The sequence below is a fragment of the Macaca mulatta genome, chromosome 4 (genome assembly GCF_049350105.2).
Source record: "Macaca mulatta isolate MMU2019108-1 chromosome 4, T2T-MMU8v2.0, whole genome shotgun sequence".
Taxonomy (NCBI): domain Eukaryota; kingdom Metazoa; phylum Chordata; class Mammalia; order Primates; family Cercopithecidae; genus Macaca; species Macaca mulatta.
In genome coordinates, this window is record NC_133409.1 from 41,450,062 (window position 1) to 41,472,926 (window position 22,865).

General features: G+C 41.3%; 1 protein-coding gene and 1 pseudogene across 6 annotated transcripts in view; one reads left to right on the forward strand and one right to left on the reverse strand.

Moving 5' to 3' along the window:
* The window catches only part of MAP7 (microtubule associated protein 7), a 210,021-nt gene that overhangs the window by 3,502 nt on the left and 183,654 nt on the right, over positions 1-22,865 (reverse strand). For all 6 annotated transcript variants that reach the window (XM_077999448.1, XM_077999446.1, XM_077999445.1 and 3 more), the window contains 8 exons: positions 20,451-20,563; positions 19,859-20,142; positions 16,632-16,884; positions 15,141-15,312; positions 14,831-14,932; positions 14,105-14,155; positions 13,950-14,007; positions 10,825-10,927 (listed from right to left, as the gene is read on the reverse strand). In XM_077999448.1, the coding sequence (XP_077855574.1) occupies positions 10,825-10,927; positions 13,950-14,007; positions 14,105-14,155; positions 14,831-14,932; positions 15,141-15,312; positions 16,632-16,884; positions 19,859-20,142; positions 20,451-20,563 (1,136 nt within the window). The remainder of the gene's footprint in view (positions 1-10,824; positions 10,928-13,949; positions 14,008-14,104; positions 14,156-14,830; positions 14,933-15,140; positions 15,313-16,631; positions 16,885-19,858; positions 20,143-20,450; positions 20,564-22,865) is intronic.
* On the forward strand, positions 17,301-18,764 carry LOC144340769 (large ribosomal subunit protein P1 pseudogene; annotated as a pseudogene).

Here is a 22,865-nt window from a genome sequence, read left to right on the forward strand (position 1 = left end):
GTACCTTAAGTTCTTATTTAAAAAAATCTAGGTCAGGCACAGTGGCTCATGCCTGTAATCCTAGTGCTTTGGGAGGCTGAGATGGGAGGACTGCTCAAGGCCAGGAATTCAAGACTAGCCTGGTAAACATAGCAAGACCCCCCCCATCTCTACAAAAGATAAAAAAATTAGCTGTGTGTGGTGGCACGCACCAGTAGTCCTAGCTATTCTGGTGGTTGAAGTGGGAAGATCGCTCGAGCTCAGGAGTTTGAGGCTTCAGTGAGCTATGATGGCACACCTGCATTCCAGCCTGGGCTATGGAGTAAGACCCTGTCTCTAAACAACAACAAAAAAATTTTAAATCTGTTATTTTGTTATGAAAATTATCAAATAGAACAATTTATCAATTACAACAGATCATTAATAAAAACAAATCATCATCAGCAGCAGTTCTACACATTTAATGATTTCTGCTGCAGGCATTTTTACATTTGTCTGATAAAGAGTACCACTTATGAAGACCTTTGCCTCAAAGATGAGGGGATTATAATTTGGAGAGGGGGAGTAAACGATTTGCACAAAGTCACACAACTACTGAGAGACAGCTGAGGCTGAATGCACAATCTCTTGATCTCTGGTCCTGTGTTTTTCTCATTAAGCCATTTCGCATACTTCCTAGATATTCCAGCCTCCTAAAGTCCTTGCATAATTTCATATATAAATTTTTGAAGACCAATCTTCTTATCTTTGCCCCTGAAATCTGCCTCTGACCTCATTTTGATCCTTATGAATTCATACTTAATATCTTGGATTTATTTTTGAGATATACTTAATTGGCCCCAAATACTTAATCTTCTACAGTTTGTCTCAGATTGTCACTCTCTCCAACCAAATTGGCAGCCCCTTATGTTATATGCTTATTATTATGCTTTACAACGTAGCCAAATAATGCCTATGCGTCAAATGAGTGCTAAACTAATTTTGCCATTCATTTCATTTCATTGCAGCAGTACACATATATGTGCAAGCTTCATAACTTGTTCAATGCTCAACAAATCACCTGTAGTCTCAGTAATACCAACTGCTTGAACATTGTTAGCAGGTCAGTTTGTCTTCTCAAATTGTAAAACAATGCTAATGTAAATCCAACCTTTCCATTGCGTTTTAAGACTTTGCTTTTTTTGCCCTATTGAATAGTTTACTTTCTTTTTTCTTTTTTGAGAAGGGTCTCACTCTGTTGCCATGGCTGGAATGCAGTGGTGCAATCTCAGCTCACTGCAACTTCTGCCTCCTGGGTTAAAGTGGTTCTTGTGTCTCAGTCTTCCGAATAGCTGGGACTACAGGGGAGCACCACCACGCCTAGCTAATTTTTGTATTTTTAGTAGAGACAGGGTTTCTTCGTGTTGGCCAGGATGGTCTTGAACTCCTGGCCTCAAGTGATCTGCCCCCATCGGCCTCCCAAAGTGCTGGGATTACAGCCATGAGCCACAGTGCCCAGTCAAAATAGTTTACTTTCTCTGCTGAGTGAGAATTATTGACTTTGTTGAACACATTCTAAAGCATTTCTGATTTGAATATTTATGTATTTTTTAAGTTATTAAACCTTCCTTTTTTATGGAAAAAATGAAGATGCCTGTCCTAAGTGTCTCACAAGGCATTGCAGAATACACTGAAAATATTATTTGTAAAATATTTATACAGAAATATTATACAGTATGATGATGCTTTTCTGCTATTTTGCCAAGGGAAGGGGAGGCTACTAGGCATAATGAGTCTCCACAAGAGTACAGTCACACACATGTGCACATGCTGCCCCCCCAGTCACATGTGCACACACACACCTAACACCTACTGTTCTAAGTGCCTGGGCCGCCACACCCATCTTCCTGTTCTTGCCTAACACCAACAGCCTTTCTGTAACTAGGGAAACAATTGTGGTTCTTAATCCAGAGAGAATTTAAGTAGAAGTCCTGGCAAAGGATAAAGAACAGGATGTTATCTCCAGAGCTCCCTTTTCCTTGGCAACCTTAACCTGTCACCTTCCAGGCCTGCATGTACTAACAAGTCATAATGGCAATGGCTAACCCCAGAATCGAGCCAGTAGCAGATTTCATTTCCCCTCCACCTGCCCATTCTAATTGTTGGCAATCACAGGGATAACTGTGCCATATGCATTGGATGACAAGTCATGAAATGTTCAGGGGACATCGGGACTGGTAGAAACTATAAACTGAAACTGAAGTACTGGGGTTAGGGATTATGGATCCGTGTGTCCAGTCAGGATAGGAGCACCAGCTTCTGAATTCCCTGCCTTCAGTTACCTTCTGAAGTTTGAAGACTGATGTAAGACTTTTGAAGACCGCACACTTTGCTCCAGTACAGAATGTGTACAGGGAGGGGTTGGGACCTTGGCAAGAATCTGCAGTCCACACAGCTTATGGAAGCCAGAACCTTATCTTTTCTTGATACTTATTAATTATGTTAAAATAAGTAACTTTTAAATTAAAAGGGATACATCTCTTCCTGTGTGAACAATAGGGGCTTGGGAATGTTACTTTTCCTTCAGGCCAAACTAAGAGCAATGATGAACTCAAGATCTGGAGGGAAAATGAACGGATCAAACACCAAAATTACCAAAAACTCCTTATTTAAAAAAAAGATGAACATTCTATGAAAAGACAGCTCCCATACGGCTATGAACAAACATGAAATGTCTTCTGGAGTATTAGGAGGGTAAGGCAGTAGCTGTATAGGCAGCAGAGCTTCTTAGCCTCTGGAGTAGAGATTCTCTTCTGGGGGTGGAAGGACATCTCAGAATGACCTGAGAAACTGCAGATAACTTCCTCTGTTCCCATTCGGATATTCACCCCTGTCCTCCCCGACCTGTACTCACATGGATCTGTATCCTTTGTTTCCTGTTCCAAAGCAAGTTTCCTATCCATGAACAAGTATTTTCCTCAATTCTTGTGGGGCATCCTTCCACAAGTACTCTCTCTTAAGAACCAAATACGGCTTTTGAGTAAGAATGATCTGCTCAAGGGCATATATACTATTCATATATGTCATAAAGATATATTTCAAGTATTTTATAAACTTCATATATCTTACATAGGAAAATGTATATATTCATTTATAAAATTTTATAAAATCCATATATGTTATGAATATATATTCATATATTTCTTTGAGACAGGGTCTCACTCTGTTGCCCAAGCTTGAGTGCAGTGGTGCAATCATGGCTTACTGCAGCTTCAATTCGCTGGGCTCAGGTGATCCTCCCACCTCAGCCTCCCGTGTATCTGGGACTGCAGATGCATGCCACTGCTCTCGGCTGATCTTTGTATTTTTTGTAGAGATGGGATCTTGCCATGTTGCCAGCTGGCCTTGAACTCCTGGGCTCAAGTGATCTGCTTGCCTAGACCTGCTAAAGTGCTGGGATTACAGGTGTGAGCCACCACACTTGGCATATTCACATATTTCTTTACACCTTTAAAAGCTGGCCAGAATTGTGATAACTCAAACCCTCTTCCATTCTAACTAATGTCAGTGGGGAACCTGTCAGGGGGAAAGGAGATGGGCAAGAAAAATGGCTTTGGGGCAAAGGGGCCAGGCGTCTCACTCGGAAGTAAGGTGAGGAGTAGGGTTCAGGATACTTCTGGTACAGAGCTGCTCTATAACAAAGGATCTCAGTCCTAGCTGCTAGGAAAAGTAATGTTAGGGGGTTGCCATCCTCCTGGGGTGCTTCTAGACAGTTTGCTGACATATCTCGAGGTGGGTAGGGGCAAATGTAATTTAGTTCACAGCAATCATTTATTTACCAATGTATTAGGTACTAAAGACATTAGGAGAAGTGATACTTCTCTCTCAATCTGAATTAAAAGATAGTCATTCTGAGCAGTGGAGTTTTCTAGCAAAAACAAATTCTACCACTATACTTGCATGATCTGTCATGATGGATTTTCACAGAGTATCACGCACACCATGTTCTGTGGCAGGGACCCTGAGCATTTCCATTAATCAGTGATTTAATTCACAGTGGCAAGCTGGAGGGATCGATAACTCTACTTGAGGTGCAGAGTAGGGTATTTAATAAAGATGCTGACTGATCACAAGGATCATGGAATGCTTCACTAAAAATAATGCACTGAGATGAAAACCAAAGGTTTCATAAGCATTTTAAGGTTGATTTGAAACTAGGAGTGAAAGGAAATATTGATGGATGTGATTTGTCATTTAAAATTTTTAACATGATTTCAGATGTAAAACTGTTTAAAAACGTGAGTTTCCACTGCATCAAAGGCAATGTTTATTCATTGGGAATGGGAAGCTGTTTTGGGGATGGATATTAAAGACAAGAATAGGCTGGGTGTGGTGGCTCATGCCTGTAATCCCAGCACTTCAGGAGGCCAAGGCTGGAGGACTGCTTAAGGCTCTGGCCTTAAGGCTCTGGCCTAAACTGCTTAAGGCTCTGGCCAAGAATTTGAGGCTAGCCTGGGCAACATAGGGCAACATAGGGAGACCTCATCTCTATAAAAAATATATACTTTAAATTAGCTGGGTGTGTGGCTCGCACCTGTAGTTCCAGCTACTCAGGAGGCTGGGGTGGGAGGATCATTTGAGCCGGGAGGTTGAGGCTGCAGTGAGCCATGCTCGTACCACTGCACTCCAGGCTTGGTGACAGAGCAAGACCCTGTTTCATAAAACAAAAATAAAACAAAATAAAGACAGGAATAAGCAAGCCCTTCTCTAGATGGAAGAGTGTAAGTGGCAGAGAGCCCCAGGGATCAGTGCTAGGGTTAGTTTTATAATAACCAGAAGACAAGCAGGATAAAATTTAAGTATGCAGATAATGTTTATTCTTGGAAATGCAAGTCATAAAAATAGCCCCTTGAGAACAACAGGGAAAATCATGAAATGAGTGACAAGGCAGGCAGTCTGTAAAAGCAGTGGATTTAGAAAACTGTCAGCTGAGCGATCCTTAAAAAATGGTGAATGATCAGTCACTAAGGAGGTTAAGACATCTTGGGATCACTGCAAACTATTCCTTGGTGATACTGACTCCTTGTGTTTTGATGGTTAAAAAAAAAAAATCCAATAAAATGCTAGGCAGGAAAAGATGGAATACCAGGAACAAACCAAAAGCATTATTCTACATCACACTGCAGCTACACCTAGTGTACTGTGTGTTTTCTGGACACTGCATTCATTTTAGGAGGATAAAGATAATGATATGTAACATTTGTATAGTACAACATAGTTTTCAGAACTCCTTCAGACACCATTTCACTGAATCTCCCAATACTTTGTGTGGAAAGTATCTCCATGTCCAGATGAGAAAACTAAGGCTTAATTAAGTAGGTTAACCCCACAGTTGCTGAACTTGTCAAAGGTAAAACTAGGGATCCAGCCTGGAACTTTTGGTTCTGAAGCTCTTTTTCCTCAACCCCATATTCATGCTGAAGAATCTCTAAAGAAGCATGAATAAAATATTCAAACAGCTGAAGAAGGAGTCTTTTAGAGATAAGGTAAATGTGTCAGTTATTGATTTACTGCCTCTCAGCTCCAAATTCAGCCATCATTCCTGTTCTGTGAAACTGGATCTGGGCCCGTTAAATAATGATCCTTTGCCATTGCTGGAGAGACACTGCAGGACAGTTTTGCTTCCTGGTTGGCGTGTGCTTGCTCAGCAGGCTTCGTTAGCATACGTGTGCCTTTCCCAGTGCCTGGCTCCTGCAGTGCACAGTGGCCAGCAGCCTCCCCCCAGCGCCCCACTGGGGCAGATTCATGGTAGAGTGCTTCTGGGGAAACAGTCAACAGCTTTCCCAGGCACTCTAGAGGGTGGATCTCTGGCAAGTTCCGCAGGCAAGAAACCATAGCAACTTCTCTGGCATCCAATGAGTAACAGTTATATCCTCTCTAACAAGGTCTGGATTACAGACCTGGGGGGTAGGGGATCTTTCTTCTTGGGTGCAACACTAGGGTATGTGACTGCTCCTTGTATCTGCTATTCGTATATTCTTTCTTTTTTTTTTTTTTTTTTAACAGGGTCCCACTCTGTTGCCCAGGGTGGAGTGCAGTGGCATGATCACGGCTCACCATAGCCTCAACCTCCCGAGCTGAAGCCATCCTCCCACCTCGGCCTCCTAAGTAGATGGGACTATAGACATATACCACTGCGCCTGGCTAACTTTTTGTTTTTTAGTAGAGATGGGATTTTGCCATGTTGCTCAGGCTGGTCTCCAATTGGGCACAAGTGATCCACCCGCCTCAGCCTCTGGGATCACAGGTGTGAGCCACCACACCAGGCTCCTATATTCTTTAGAATTCCCTTTCTTTTTTCCCTATCGTTCCCACAAGTTCTCTTTATTTCTTATAAGCCAAACCAAAATCATAGTTACTCCATCCTACTTACTCCAATCATAATGATAGTTATTCTTTAAATTTTCTCTGGTTTAAATCTGTTTTTTTTTTTTCCTTCTGATTAGACCCTGACTGATACAGTAAACATAATAGGAGTATTGAGCTTATAAAATAAGAGTAGACAGGGAATAGAAGTAAAACCCATATAACTATGAAGGGTATGGAAACTATGAACAATGACATTCTCTAAAGCCTAATTTATGATAACTATGGGTCCTAACCTTGAAACTGCAAAGAGCAACTATAAGAGAAATAAAAGTACTTCTTTACATCCTTCTTTTCTTGTACTTGCTGCTCTAACAGGTAACACAAGGCAAAAATACAGATTGTTTCAAGATCGATCTAGATGAATTCAAGGATGACAAATTTAAAAATCATTAAAGGAAGCAGAATTTCTTAGGCTACATATCACAAACTGTGTGTCATATAATGGGAACCAAACTTAACATCACATTAAACATTTCCTACAGGTCAGTGTCATTCAGAAACGTGCTGTTTCTCAAACTGGGGTCCTGTTCTTTACATGATTTTTAAAAATTTATGTTTTCACCCAGGTAATTTTAAAAAAATAACATACAGTCTGATCATCTGTCCGACTGATTATCACAAAGCTGACTTTTGCTACATAATTTCAGCGCTCCATTTTCAGGTGTATTTCAAAGCATACTGATATCAGGTAGCACCAGCTTATTTGACAAGGGCTAATGACATGAACCAGCTGAACTGCTAAATAAATATGCTAGTGCCATATAAAAACCAAGTATCATCATGGCACTCTGTATTAAAAAGAGGTTAGGGGTTTTAAAGCAGTTCAAACAGAGAGAAGCAGTGAGTGAAATGAATCATGGTTATCCCTAATGCAAAAGGGATCAATCAGTACCATATGTGTATTACCCACTTATTTCAGAAAAACATCATTCTTCACAATAATTTCACTGATCTTGATTTTATAGCTTTATTTTTTTGAGACAGGGTCTCACTCTGTCACTCAGGTTGGAGTGCAGTGTTCTGATCAAGGCTCGCTGCAGCTTTGACCTCCCGGGCTCTAGTGAACTTCCCCTCTCAGCCCCCCAAGTAGCTGGGACTATAGTTGTGTGCCACCATGCCCGGCTAATTTTTGTATTTTTTTAGAGAAGGGGTTTCACCATGTTCCCCAGGCTGGTCTTAAACTACTGAACTCAAGTGATCTGCCCACCTTGGCCTCCCAGAGTGCTGGGATTACAGGCGTGAGCCACCATGCCTGGCCGGTATTTAGTATTTGAGGGGCAAAAGCATTTAAGTGGCTACTGCAAACGTCCAGGGACTTGGTCAATGGGGGTGCCCTAGAAATGGAAATCAAGGGATAGAAGGGTAACATTGTGGGGGAAGGTTTAAAATGGTTTTATTATTTACATAAATTTGTGATTTGCTGTTTTGGTTTTATAAATGAACAAGGGCTACAGAAATTTTAAACCTAAATTTATATTTGTAAAAATGATACAAGTAACTCTGGGAATCTACTATATATATATCTACTATATATATAAAAAATATATATATCTACTATATATATAAAAATATATATATCTACTATATATATAAAAATATATCTACTATATATATAAAAATATGTATCTACTTATAGATATAAAATATATATCTACTATATATAAAAATAAATTTCCTTTATATAAATTGCTTTAAATTCCTATAAATATATATAAATTTCCATTAAAGGAAATATATATCTACTATATATAAAAATACATTTCCTTTATATAAATTCCTTTAAATTCCTATAAATACAAATTTCCTTTAAAGGAAACATATGTATAGTAATATATGTATAGTATATACATATATTTCCTTTAAAGGAAACATATATATAGCAGATATATTTAAAAAGATATATAGCAGATATATATAAAAATATATAGCAGATATATATATATATATATATATATATATTTTTTTTTTTTTTTTTTTTTTTCCTTTAAAGGAGAGACACTCTGGAGTAGATGGCCAATGGATTTCATATTAGGCTTATTCTTTTTTTTTTTTTTTTGAGACGGAGTCTTGCTCTGTCGTCCAGACTGGAGTGCAGTGTCGCGATCTTGGCTCACTGCAAGCTCCATCTCCCGGGTTCACACCATTCTCCTGCCTCAGCCTCCTGCATAGCTGGGACTACTGGCGCCCGCCACCAAGCCGGGCTAATTTTTTTGTATTTTTTAGTGGAGACGGGGTTTCACCGTGTTGGCCCGGATGGTCTGGATCTCCTGACTACGTGATCCGCCCGCCTCGGCCTCCCAAAGTGCTGGGATTACAGGCGTGAGCCACCGCGCCCGGCCAGGCTTATTCTTACATTCTGATGTTTATGTCTGATGCTTATCTGGACCTGCATGTATTGTCAGGCGAAAGTAGAAAAAGGCTATGCTTATGTTTCTTCCAATGGTTTGACAGGGATCATCTTACATATATGACAAAGGACAATTTATTTGTTGGGTAGAGATGGATGACACCAGTAAGTTCATTTTGTTTTCATTACAAACTGTTGTTTTTCTGTGTGTGGAAAAGGCTAAAATATAACAGAATTTTATTATCTGTATCAAATATAGTAAAATTATTTTTCAGGTTCATATATAATGATTGATTTCTTGGTGATATTAACTACTGAAGAGAGTCAAATTATGCATAAATTTAACTTTACAGATCAGATAACATCATCAGTGGCTTAAGACGCTATGGTAGGCCAGGTACGATGGCTCATGCCTGTAATCCCAGCACTTTGGGAGGCCAAGACGAGTGGATCACTTGAGGTCAGGAGGTCAAGACCAGCCTGGCCAACATGATAAAACCTGTCTCTACTAAAAATACAAAAATTAGCTGGGTGTGTCAACTCGAACCCAGGAGGTGGAGGTTGCAGTGAGCCAAGATAACACCACTGCATCCAGCCTGGGCAACCGAGTGACAATCTGTCTCAAAAAAAATAAATAAATAAAAGAAACTATGGTAGGCATTGTCTGTTCCCCATAATAATGGGATTTTCTCTGTGGTATCTTTTACTCTTTTTTTTTTAAAGAAATCTCTGAAGTCAATGAATTCAACATAATAAATTATAGGGAATGAATTTAAAAGAACTAAAACTAAGAAAAAAATACCATTTAATATAGATCTTAGGTAATTACGACAGTAAAGTTATTCAACATAATTGGAAATGAATTATTAAGATCCCTCAGGGTATTCTGTTTGGTAGTATAGTAGGCAAAAAATAAATAAAAATTCCACTATCTCAGAAAGATATCACCACAATAGTAGGGTGACTTACCTTTTAATTGCTGTCCACTACATTATAAAATGTGATGTAGTGTCTGTGTTTTTGTACTTATCTTGGCCAAAAGCCACGAAACAATTATGTGTTTTTAGATTAAGAAAATAATTTGAGAACCTTCAATTGTCTGTTGGTAGCAAAGAATGGCATTAAAGACAGGAAGACTCATACATTAAGTAGATTTCCCAAATTTAAAAAGTCATAGCTAAATTTTTTGGAACATTATTAAAAATATTTCTGCAAGTTCTCTCTGATTGGATTTTTAGGTACAGGCTATGATTACCCTTATTTTTCATTTTTGAAAATGTTCATAAGATGCTGTTGATATAATTACAAGGAAAGAGAAAGGCCATCTTTCTTAAATCCACACTCTTTTCTAGGCTGTTGTTAGCAGTTGTCTGGTTCTTCAATAAGAAGCTCTGTTATTAATAATATAAGAAGTCTGACATCTACATGACTTCTATATGGAACAAACATGTAAGTCACTGTAATATTATGCATGGCTACAATGCAACTGTTATATACCATTAAAGAATGTGGATATGGTTCAGATCGGGCTAAATATATACAAATAAAACTAACCGATTATTACTGGTTTTTTGTTTTGTTTTTTGAGACAGGGTCTCACTCTGTTACCCAGGCTGGACTGCAGCAGCAGGAGTTTGGCTCACTGCATCCTTGACCTCCTGGGCTCATGCAATCTTCCTAACTCAGCCTCCCAAGGTGGGACTACAAGCACACACTATCACATCTGGCTAGTTTTTCTATTTTTTTGCAGAGATGGTGTTCTGCTATGTTGCCCAGGCTGGTCTAGAACTCTCAGCCTTAAGTAATCCTCCCTCCCTGGCCTCCCAAAGTGTTGGGATTACAGGAGTGAGCCCTGCACTTGGCCACTTGCAATATTCTTGGAACGGTCACACTAAAACCTCACCAACACATTTAATGACTCAGGAAAAAAGATATTTCCACTTTCTTGGAGTACAGAATTACTAGCTCAACCAAAAATCAATGAAGTCCCCCAAAATAATAAATCTTAATGTTAAGACTTTGAAATTCTGCTGGAGCTGGTGGGTAAAAACGATAATGTTTTACTTCAGCGAATGTCAGTGAAAACTCACCTCTCCACTGTCACTTTTGATTGGTGTGAGGTAACCACATGTGGGCTGCCTACTGGCTCTCCATTTCCCGGAGCGTTTGTCATACATGGAAGTGCAGATACCTCTGGGCATAGCAAAGGAGACAGAACAAAGGGTTATTAACGTTCTTTTATTAGACCTAACCTCCAAGAGCCAGAATGTCTTGATTTATGTCCTGGCTCTGCTACTTACCATTTGGGAGACCTCGGGCACATCACTTAAACTCTTTGTGCCTTAGTTTCCTCATTAGTAATAGTACCTACTTAATAGGCTGTTAGAATTAAATGGATTAATATTAATACATGTAAAGGACTTAGAACAGTGCCTGGCACGTTGGAAGGGCTAAAATAAGTATTATTATCTTTCCTTGCGCTAAAGTTACAGAAAGTATGTAATATTGAAACCAAAGCAACTGGTAAAGATAGCAGTAAGCTGACTTGATCAAGCTGATACTGAATATCTTTATGAAGGATTCAGAGCAAATCACCATGGAACACCATAAGTGTTAAAAATATTTTTGAAAACTCAGTTTAGTCCTATGCACACTTAGAATGATGAGGATTTCACGAATGGAAGGCAGTGTACTATACCTAACCATTCCACCTCATTATTCAAAGCTTAATGTTGCAGCCCACTTTAAGCTAACAGTATTGATGACTGCCTCTAAAATACAGGACAGGGTTACTTGTAAACCTTTATACAGGCCGGAGTTTCAGATATATCTGTGGTAGATTATGGTTTCAGCTTGATGTGGGGGAATAACTGAAATAATTCCTACCCCTCACCCCCTTGTCCCCTGCTTTTTTTGAGAAAGGGTCTCATTCTGTCACCCAGGCTGCAGTGCAGTGGTGTGATCATGGCTCACTACAGCCTCGACCTCCTGGGCTTAGGCAATCCTCCTGTTTCAGCCTCCCAAGTAGCTGGAACCACAAGTGCATGCCAACATGCCCAGCTAATTAAAAAAAAATTATTTGTAAAGACAGGGTCTTGCTATGTTGCCCAGTCTTGAACTCCTGGGCTCAAATGATCCTCCTGCCTCAGCCTCCCAAAGTGTTGGGATTATAGGTGTGAGCTACCTCACGCCTGAAATAATTCCAAGACAGTGTTATTTTACAACCTGGCACAAATTCAGTAAAGCTGCCAGAGGTACAAAAGATCTCATAACTAAGGCAGAAAAGTAAGTGATAATTTCAAACTTGCCCAAATTTGCAAAGCTGGCGACAGGCAGCCCCTGAGAAAACATCTGACAGATCTGTAAACTCGCCTGCTTGCTTACCCACCTCAGAATTCTCTTTGTAGCACTGGTAACACCAGTCAGCCCTCAATCAGATGTGGGACTGGGAGAAGGTGAATATTTGTTAGGCACAGTTAATCCTCAAGCCTCCTTTTAGCAGTTTTAACTCAAATCAAATTTATGTGAGTGTTGACAAACACAGCTATGCCAATCAGTAAGTTTCACCTTCCCTCTTGCCTTTGTTCATTCTTGGATTGATTTACAAAGAATACTGAAAGAATAGATAAGGAAACGGCAGGAAGAGGGAAAATGAAAACAAACCAACAAGGAGACTGGCCAGGCACAAACTACAGCATTAGCCCCTCAAATAATCCTGAGCTGGTGCAACTTACAGCCTAAATTGATCACTCTAACAACTCACTGGATACTATGCCTGCTTATAGCCTGTGTCTATTACAGTATTCTTGAAGACAGCCTGTTAAAAATGCAATGGGGTTATAATATACAACCATTAGGACTATTCTCCAAACATACACATACATACATTAGGGCATCTTTAAAAGAGCATGAAAACTCCTATAAAGGAATTATGACATACAGAACCAAAATAGCTTCTATTGAAATAAAACTAAGTCCCAAAATACCAACAATACTTTACATTTGAAAATCCTTAATGTTTATAGGCAATGTTCTGTCACATAAACCACTGGATTTGATCTTTGAGCCAAAGGTATTCCAGCCTTTGCTTTTGTTTGTAAACAGAAAAAGAAAACTGCAGTACCTCTGGTCTTTTCTTTTCATATTGATATCACACATGAGGAAAGAGGAAGACAATGATGAGCTATCTACTAACCACATGCATGTACAATCATGAAGACCATGAGGGATCACTGAAGGAGCAGAACCAGGAGCTGGGGGACCTGGGCCCCAGCTGGATGAGCCTGGCCTGTCATTGGCCCTGAGTGCCCCTGTAGGTAGAGGGACCTTGCCTATTTGTTCACACTGAATCCCAGCCCTATGACACAGCCTGGCACATAGAAGAGCTTCAAAAATGCTTGTTGACTTGAAGACAAAGCAAAGTAACCACTTCACAAGGCAGCAGTAGGAATTATGTATGAAAGATGTACCTGATACAAAAAGGGCACTTATTATTCATCTAATCTGAGTACTAACGTTAATTTCACTTTTATTTAAAATACATTTGACTTATAATCTCCAAAAAAAAATCAATAATCTCTTTCCAAAGCCAATGGCATATAAGTAACTCTAATGAAATTTCAAGATCACTGTATATGTACGGAAATATCACTACGTACCCCAAGAATATATACAACTATTATTTGTCAATTAAAAAATAATAATTTCAACAAATTTTTAACTTTATTTTGAAGTCAGATCGAACAGGAATAACATTTAAATCCTTTTTCTGAGAACTGCCTATAATATAAGTTGTCAAATGTGTAAATTTAAAGTCCTTTCTTAAGAGGAAATATAAATATATACTACTTGAGCAGATAGTAGGTGATAAATGAAATTTAGTTTTTAAACTCAAAGGAAATTCTTCTAAAAGTATGTGTGTGTATACACATATACGTATTAAGTATATATACATATATGCATAAATATGTATTACATAAGATGATTTAAAATATCAAGCGACCCATTAGAGTATAAACAAATGTGAAAAGTATCTGGCAGAAACACTAGACAGTTTTACATAAGAGGAAGGACTCGATGACAGACCCCTAAGCGTCTGTGAGTCTGTAAGTACTGGAAATTTTTTCCCTCCATCAATTCCTGAATATCTTCACCCCTGGAGAGTCATTTCAAACATTTTATATATAAATTGATTTGAGTTCATTGACAGATATACCTGTTCCTCCGGTGAGAGTTCCCTTGGCTATATCGCCATTTCTCTGATCACTGGTTTTCTACCAAGAAGAAAAAAAGAGGACTTTTAAAAATTAGAGTTATAAGTGAAAATGAAAAAAGCATACAAAAATAGTCAGAAAACGGCCATGTCAATACCTTATCTGTAGCTTCTGTCCTCCTGGTTCTTTTCATAATCTCCTCAAGTCGCTATAGGAAAGGAAGAATTGAGCAAGAAGATCAGACACAGAAAAAAAGCCAGCCTGGCACATTTAACTGATGAAATAAATAGATTATTTAAAACGGTCTGTTATTTTGGAAAAATATAATATACACTTTTTTTTTTTTTTTGAGATGGAGTCTTGCCCCGTCGCCCAGGCTGGAGTGCCGTGTGGCAAGCTCTCAGTTCACTGCAGCCTCCGCCTCCTGGGCGCAAGCGATTCTGCTGCCTCAGCCTCCCAAGTAGCTGGGATCACAGGTGCCCACCACCGCGCCTAGCTAATTTTTGTATTTTTAGTAAAGACAGGGTTTCACCATGTTGGCCAGGCTGGTCTCGAACTCCTGACTTCAGTGATCCGCCTGCCGTGGCCTCCCAAAGTGCTGGGATTACAGACGTGAGCCACCCGCCCAGCCGTGCTGCTTTGTCTTAATTGGAGTTATCCAAGAAAGTTGGACTGCCTTAAGCTATATGAAGTGGAATTAACTGCTTTTTGGTGAGAGCTAAAACATTGAGAGAGATCTCTTTGCAGGAGACTGTTATCACTGAGGGGGCTACTAGTTTATGTGGCGAGGGTAGAAGGCATGTTTTCCAACGGCCAGGGCTAGTCTCTGGGTCTTAGAGGGTGCAAGTTCGCGTCCCGAGCCTCTGTGCTAAGACGCAGCTACCTTCTTTCTCTCCAAGCGCTCCAGCTCTTCTCTCTGGAAATGCTTCTCTCGTTCTTGCCGGGCTCTCTCTGCTTCTTCACGAACGCGAGCTTCTTCTTCTTTCTGAAAACAGAAGGTCGGCGTCTGCCTCTGACAAAGAGGCGGGCTGCCCAGATCTCCCAGGGGGCGCCCGGAGGTGGGGGCGAGGTGGCGGATGGAGGAAGTGCGGAAGCGGGAGCACTGGCAGTCTAGTCCGCACCCTCCTCTGCCCGGCTGGGGCGTCTCCCTGCGGGATCCGGACGGGGAGGGGCGGGGCGGGCTGCAGCCGCACCTGCCTCTGGGCGCGTTCCGCCTCCTCCCGCTCGCGCAGCGCCCGCTCCTCTGTCTGCCGCCGCAGCTGCTCCTCCTTCTCCCGGGCCTGCTCAGCTTCCAGCCGGCGCGACTCCTCCTCACGGCGAGTCCTCTCTTCGGCCACCCGTTGAGCCAATTCCTCTCTCTTTTGTCTGGAAAAAGACAACACAAAAACAAAACCAAAGACACCTGAGGAGAAATCTTTGAAGCGAGGCCTGCGTGGGTGATTCTGTAGGGCAGGTCCTTCAGATGTCCAGTAGAAAAATCCCCACTGGATGCCTTCAGCACTGTTAAGGGACAAAACGCGAAGCCACCCTTAGTCTTCCTCCCCCCTTGCCAGCTGCATTGCAGTCCGTGCTAAACAGAAGCAACATGTAACCACCAGTATCTTGGGGAGGGCTGGCTTTTTGGAAGGAATTTAACTATTTTTAAAGGCTCTGATTTGTTTAATTCAAATAATGTGACTTCTTAGTAATGAATTTGAAGCACCCCCGTCAAAGGAAATCTTTGTAAATAAATAAGGGTCATAGTGTTCTGTCACTGGACAGGAGGAAGACAGCCACGTAAGCTCCCTGTTGGAGCCAAGGGCAGGGCATGGCCAAGATGGCGGCCCAGCGGGGGCATGAGATCCTTCCCCAGGGTACAGTTGTGTTCGTCTGAAGAACAATTATATTGACATTAGTCTTATCAAGCCCAGAAGATGACCAATTGAACAAACTGTCTGGGATACTGCCTGGCAGGCAATCACGGGGCATGTCAAGATCCCACCTGGCTACCCTCTGAGAGGAGATTTATCTGGAAAGGAGAAAACATGAACCCTTATTATGCAGCCTTAATGTGATAATTACAAAGACAAAGCGGAAACCTGGAGATCGGAGATGTGTTAAGTAAAAAAGCAGACTGTACAATTGTACCTCTGCTGTGGTTATAATTATGTAAATATGTATATGTATATATATGTATACACACACTCCCATACTGTTGAGAAACTAGAAAGGACCACCCAAAATGTACACAATTACTGAAAACTGATATGATTATGGATTTTTTCTTTAAACCTTTCTCCATCAATGTTGTTGCACTGTCATTAAAATAAGAAAACGTGGCTGGGAATGGTGGCTCATGCCTGTAATCTCAGCACTTTGGGAGGTTCGGGTGGGAGGATCCCTTGAGCCCAAGAGTTTGAGACCAGCCTGGGCAATATAGTGACACACCATTTCTATTTAAAAAAAAAAAAAACAAGAAGAAAGAAGACGAAGAAAAAGAAGAAGAAAGAAGAAGAAGAAAAATGTGATTTAAAAAACAAACCACTTAGTAGTCACAGGAAAAATAGGTAACAGTAATCCTGAAAGAACTAATCCATTCACTTTCATCAGTATTATCACCTCCTGCCTCTCAGAGGGGTGTTGAGTTAATCCAAGTGTCACTGACATCACTGACACCATGGTGTGGAGCAATGTCTCCCCTTTACCTTTCAAGTTCTTCTTGCTCCTTCCTCTCCCTTTCTTCCTTTTCTCTCTGCTCTCGGGCCAGCCGCCTCTTCTCAGCTAGCAGCCTTGTGGCCTCCTCTGGGTTGGTGGTACCTGCAGAAGTCTTAGGAGAAGCACTGGCAATCACAGTGGATGATGGGGCTGAGACCATGGCTGGGGTGGGGACCAGGGCTGGAGCTGGGGCCGAGGCTGGAGCTGGGGCCGTGACTGGAACTGGGGCCGTGGCTGGAGCAGCTGCACAAACAGGTACAAGGAGAAAACCAATTGGAAACAAAATCCAAAGAACAAAATCAAAACTAGCATTGCCCACATCCAAGGCCTAGAATTTACCATTATAAAAGAAAAGGGAATGTTTATTACTGTGTGTTCTCACAGTTTCACTGTGTTCTATCTGTAACCAAGCAACAGATAAAAAAATCAGTATGTGTAAGTGAGACATCCAACAAAGCTAATACTCTGTCACCAAGTCTTATTTTTATACCAGTTAAATCAGTTAACATATATTGAATGTGTACAGAGCCTCATGTTAGTCTGTGGGGAGTTATACACTGAGCAAAAAGAAGATGAGATCATCCATTTGTCTTTTATTGCATTTGAAAATTCCTACTCTTTGGTAACCATTCATTACTAGAGCAGCATCCTCAGCATCCATGCCGTGAGTCCAGATTCAGACTGGGAAGATGACACCCTATGAAGAGGGCCCTTTTGTCTCCCCGGAGCTGTCTCTTGGTCTGAGATGGGAGGAGCTCAGGGCCTCTTTGGGAGCCGGTGCTCATTCTGCTTATATATCCCAGGCTGCCAAGATGCAAGATGGGAGCAGAAGTTCTCTAGTCTTACTCAGATTTATGAAGATGACCTAGAGAGCTGGTGCCCCAGAAGCCCCACACAGGCACTCACAATTCGGCAACACAGTGAGCAAGGCACCAGCAAGTGCAAGCTCTGGCCCCTGGCTGCTCCAGCCCCTCCTTTCAAGAGTCACATTTCTACGTCTGCTCCCACAGACTTTTCTCGGCCATCATGATGCTCTATAGCCCTTCTTTCCTTCCTTTTTCCATGGAAACAAACACTGGACTTCTCCTTTTTCTAACATTTTCACCTGTTTTGAATCATCTTTCTTTGCCCCCACCCTCTATCTTCAAATTCAGTCTTAAGTAGAACACTTTTGAATGAAGACAATTCTCAACTAGAAATATTGAATTCCCAGCTCCAGGTGGTTTTAAATTTCTAAATAGCATCTGGTTAGGCTGGCAGAGGTGAGAACCAGTGGGCCTTCTGGAAAAAATTCTGACTTTATCAAGCACACAGGCTACGCCAGGGTCCTTAAACTCCAGAATTCACAGGAATAGCATTGCCAGATTTAACTGGCCACCCTGTGTTCTATCTGGCAACCATGTTTAGGAGTCAACTGACAAGCTTAGTGTCTTTCAAGTCCTCATATCCACCACTACATATTCTGACTTAGTAAGTCTGAGGTAAAGTCAAGGGTCTGTATGTCAAAACATTATAGATGTGGTGGTTTAAAAATATTTCCAGTTTTCCTCAGCTGCTGCCAAGCTGCACTCAGTCCCTCTGAGGAATCTAGGGCCATGCTGAAGTGGGACCCTCACTCCATCTGGCAACTAGCACCTTGCCGGGCAGTGCCAGCCCCACGGCCTCTGTTTCTGAGCTCGCCTGCATTGTGCATGAGGCTTGACCTTCATTCTGCATGAGGGTGAGGTGACCGTCAAGGAGGATAAGATCAATGCCCTCATTAAAGTAGCTGGTGTAAATGTTGAACCTTTTTGGACTGGCTTGTTTTCAAAAGCCCTGGCCAATGTTGACATGCGGAGCCTCATCTGCAATGGAGGAGCTTGTGGACCTGCACCAGCAGGAGGTCCTGCCTCCTCCACCAATGCTGTTCCAGCTGAAGAGAAGAAACAGAAGCAAAGAAAAGAGAGTCTGAGGAGCCCGAGGAGGCTATGGGCTTTGGTCTTTTTGACTAAACCTCTTTTGTAACAAGTTCAATAAAAAGCTGAACTCTTAAATTCTTCGAAAACTCTCTCTTCAAAAGGTGGAGACTATGTTTCTCTTTGAGTGTGAGTCCCACCTAGTGACTTGCTTCTACTTAACAGAATGTGACAGAAACATTGGTGTGCAACTTCTGAGAGTGGGTCATAAGAGACATTGTAGATTCCTCCTCATTCTCTCTTCCAGGTCACTCACTCTGGCAGAAGCCAGCAGAGCAAGGAGACAGATGAGGACATTCACCAATAACATGGAGTGGTCCATGTGTGGAGAAGCTGAGGCCACCTGCCCCCAGCCTTGTGTGTAAGCCACCTTCCAGCTCTGGTTGAGTCTTGAAATGACTGCAGCTCTAGTGGACAGCTTGACTGCAATCTCATGAGTGGTCCTGAGCAGGAACCACCCAGCTGCACTGCTGCCAAATTCCTGACCCAAGAATCCATGTGATATGAGAAATGTTTGTTGTTTTATGCTGCTAATTCATTATGCAGCAATAGGTAATGAATATAACAGGTAATTTTGATGCAGGTGCTCTGAACACATTTTATGGAATGAACTCAGCCAATAAAAGCACTGAGAATTCACATGTTGTGGTTCTAACCATAGGCTTTTGGATGTATGATTTGAGATTTACATTTCTATTTCTGCTTCCACAGACTTTTTTCATGGCTATTATGATGCTCTATGGCCCTCCTCTCCTTTTCCATGGAAGCAAACACTGGACTCCTCCTTCCTCTACCATCTTCACCTGTCTTGAATCATCTCCTCTTTCTTGCCCCACCCTGTATCTTCAAATCAATCTTAAGTAGAAAACTTTGGATGAAGACAATTTTCAACTAGAAATATTGAACTAGCTCCAGGTGATTTTACATTTCTAAATAGCATCTGGTTACCCTGGCAGAGGTGAAAAACCAGTGTCTGGAAAAAATTCTGACTTCTGTCAAGCACACAGGCTATGCCAGGGGTCCTTAAACTCCAGGATGCACAGGAATAGTGTTGCCAGGTTTTTTTTTCTTTTTTTTTTTTAAACTATTTTTAAGCAACGCTAAGTTAAAATATTATACTTAAGGAAAGGTGTTAAACTTAACCTTAGAGTAAAATTTCCAAGTCTCCAATAAGAGAAGAAAAGGAAAACAAAAAAAGCTTCATCAAAGCAGTGCAGGAGAAAAAGAGAGAGCACCCGCACCACAGGTGACTTCGCTCTTACCAGGGCCAGCTTCTGGTTCAGCAGGTTTCCCCTCTTCAACTGTGGCTTCTTCTACCTTCACTAAAGGTGCTCTTCCCTTTAGTGAGGGCTCATTGGCAACTTTCTGAGGTTCCTTCTCAGGGTCTTTTTTCTCAGGCTCCACTCTGACTTCCCTCTTGACAGGGCGGATGTTGCCTGGGGATGGGGGCCGGACCTGAGCAGGAGCAGCTTTGACTGAGCCGGGTGGCAAGGAGGATGTCGGTCTGGGTGTGCCAGGCAAATGAGGAAGAGACTTGGACGGAAGCCTGGGCCACAAACAAACAAGGCAGACAGAAGGGGACACATGAGAATAGGCTTGCCAGAACCTAGAACACGACTCGATGGAAGAGAATGCAGATATTTAGCTCAGTGTATTTGTTTTTTATGTGGTAGATGCAGAAATAGAGTTGCTTTAGGGAACCATTCCAATTTCTCTTTTTCCTTTCCTTTCAGGAAGAATGTTATTCCCTAAGTCAAAGCCAAACAGCATGAGAAGAACAGTTCACTTTCAGAAGAGCGAGCTACTAATTCTCTAACATGGAACAACCCAGCCAGCCACTTATATTTCACTTACCAAAGTCGGGAGGGAGCTGGCGGTCTTGCTTTGGGATTAGATGGAGATATAGCCCTTCGGGTGCCAGATGTGAGGAAGGGTACATTTTCTCTCTCTCTTTCTTTTTTATAGCCCTAAGTTCAGAGAAACTCAATAGTTAGATTTTTCCATGAGCGAGGCAACCACATTCACAATACTCAACAGTGGAGCTAGAAACCATTGAATGCCTTTTAAGGAATGTTCTCAGCTATGTCACATATACCCATTCCATCTCAACAAAAGGCCCTTGTTAGCTTAACACTGAACAGTATAACTGAATTGACACAACGTGACACTAATAAGGTGGTTCCGGATGTGTGATCTGGAGTCATGTTTGTCAAAAAGCATATGTATATACATACTTTTAGAAAGAACCTATACTTTGTGTCTAAAATTCATTACCTGAAGCAAAACCTCCCAATCAGGTTTATCCCACACAAATGTCAAATGTTACTTCCATTTTTAAAAAACTTTGAATTAAAACACATCTTTTTCTTTTTAATTCTTAGCATTTTCCCCCCAAACATACTGTATCTCAGTCTTTAAAAAAAATTATATGCCTGCTATATTAGATATAAACTCATTTTTCTTTTATATTGATGTTTTATAATGGAATCAAGTCCTTCCTAACCTAGTGTCCTCTTGCAGCAATAGATAACGGATACAATAGGTGATTCTGAAGAAAAGTCAGGTTTACAGTGAGGAATTTCAGCTATTTATTTATTTTTTTTGCTCTTCCTTACCAGGAATAAACTGAAATCTGAAGGTGGGCCAAAACATCACGCCTCCCTGACTGCCAACTAGGAATTCAGCTAGAGAGATGACACTTTCCTCAGTCAAAATGGGCAACGGGAAGCCAAGAGAAGTGTTCTACTACTCTAAAGTCAATCGAGACCAAAACAAACAAAAATTGTACAGAGCAAAACAGACCCTTTCCAAGTATCTGAAACCTGACAATGGTAGGAGGGGCACGTGCTGGAGGCACCTAGGTGAACACCTGTCAGGAGGGCAGACTGCAAGCATGCATGGGAAGGGGCAGAGTATTATCTAGCCCCAGGTGACATGAACTAGTAGTGTACCTTTTCTTCTCTCCTTTTCTGCCTGGCTCAAGCATCAGTTCCTCTCTTCCTTCCTTTCCCTTTTATTCCCCTCAGTGTCCCTTTTAATTGCTTCCCTCCATTTTCCTTAATAGCACCCTAGTTGATGGACTGGGTTATCAGAGAAGCAAAAACATCTAAGTGTCAAATAATGCTCATTGTCTCCCTGGGATTTCTAAACAGAAAAAATGAAGAAAGAGGCAGAGAAGAGCTTCACAAGTGTGTGCCAGCTCTCCATCATTTCCAGCTGCTCAATCACCATTTCTCCCATTTTAGTCCCCAAAAGTAGGAGGTGGGGCCTCACAGAGCTGCTGTGGGCTTTGGGTATCAAAAGTTGCAGCCACCATATGGGGTGCTCCTGGCTGGTGTACAGGGTGGCAGGCCCAGTGCTTTTCCCAGGGGAGACTGGGGTTAAGCACCTCAAGTAGCCCTTCTTTTTCTTTTTCTCAAAACATTTTGATTTGGCTGAAATCAGATCAATGGGTGATCTAAATGGGAAAAAGGCTCAAGAGGGACAATTTTTGATGTGGTGGGGGGGGTTGGGGATTATTATCTGTGCCTTGATAATACAGGGATCAGGGAATGAACCTATATAAAGGTACAGAATCCTAGGATTACAGTGCCTTTGAACCAGTTGTTTCTTTCTTTTTTAAAAGTGATCTCCTTTAATCACCTAGGGGTAGGTGAGCAGAGGAGGAATGGTTTGGAAAAACACTCAATACTTAACACCCTCCCAACCAGGGAGTTTTTTTCTTTTCTTTTTTAACTCTTTCAGTCCTTTTGTTACTCTTATATCCAACCACCCATTTGGGTACCAGACATGTAAAGGCACTCCTGATTCTCATCCTGATCTGAGTTAATAGCCCACCATCTATACAATCATCTTTCCTATTAATACTTTCCACAATGCTGAGGGGGAACACATGCTCAGCAAGTCAATGGCCTGGGCAACATATCAGCAGGAAAAAGACTTTAATTTTGTAATTAAGGTAGTTTAGAATACAGTATAAATATCCTCCAAGAGAGACGATTCACTGACAGATACTTTAAGGCAGTGCTGTTTAATAGAACTTTCTGATATGATGATGTTCTAAATCTAGCCACTAACCACATTTGCCTATTTGAATTTAAATCTAAATTAATCCAAATTAAGTAAAATAGAAAAGGAAATTTGAAAAACAACTCCATTTCCTATAACATCCAAAGGAATAAAGCACTTAGGAATGAACTTAACAAAGGAGGCCAAAGACCTGCATACTGAAAACTAGAAGATAGTGCTGAAAGAAATTAAAGACAACAC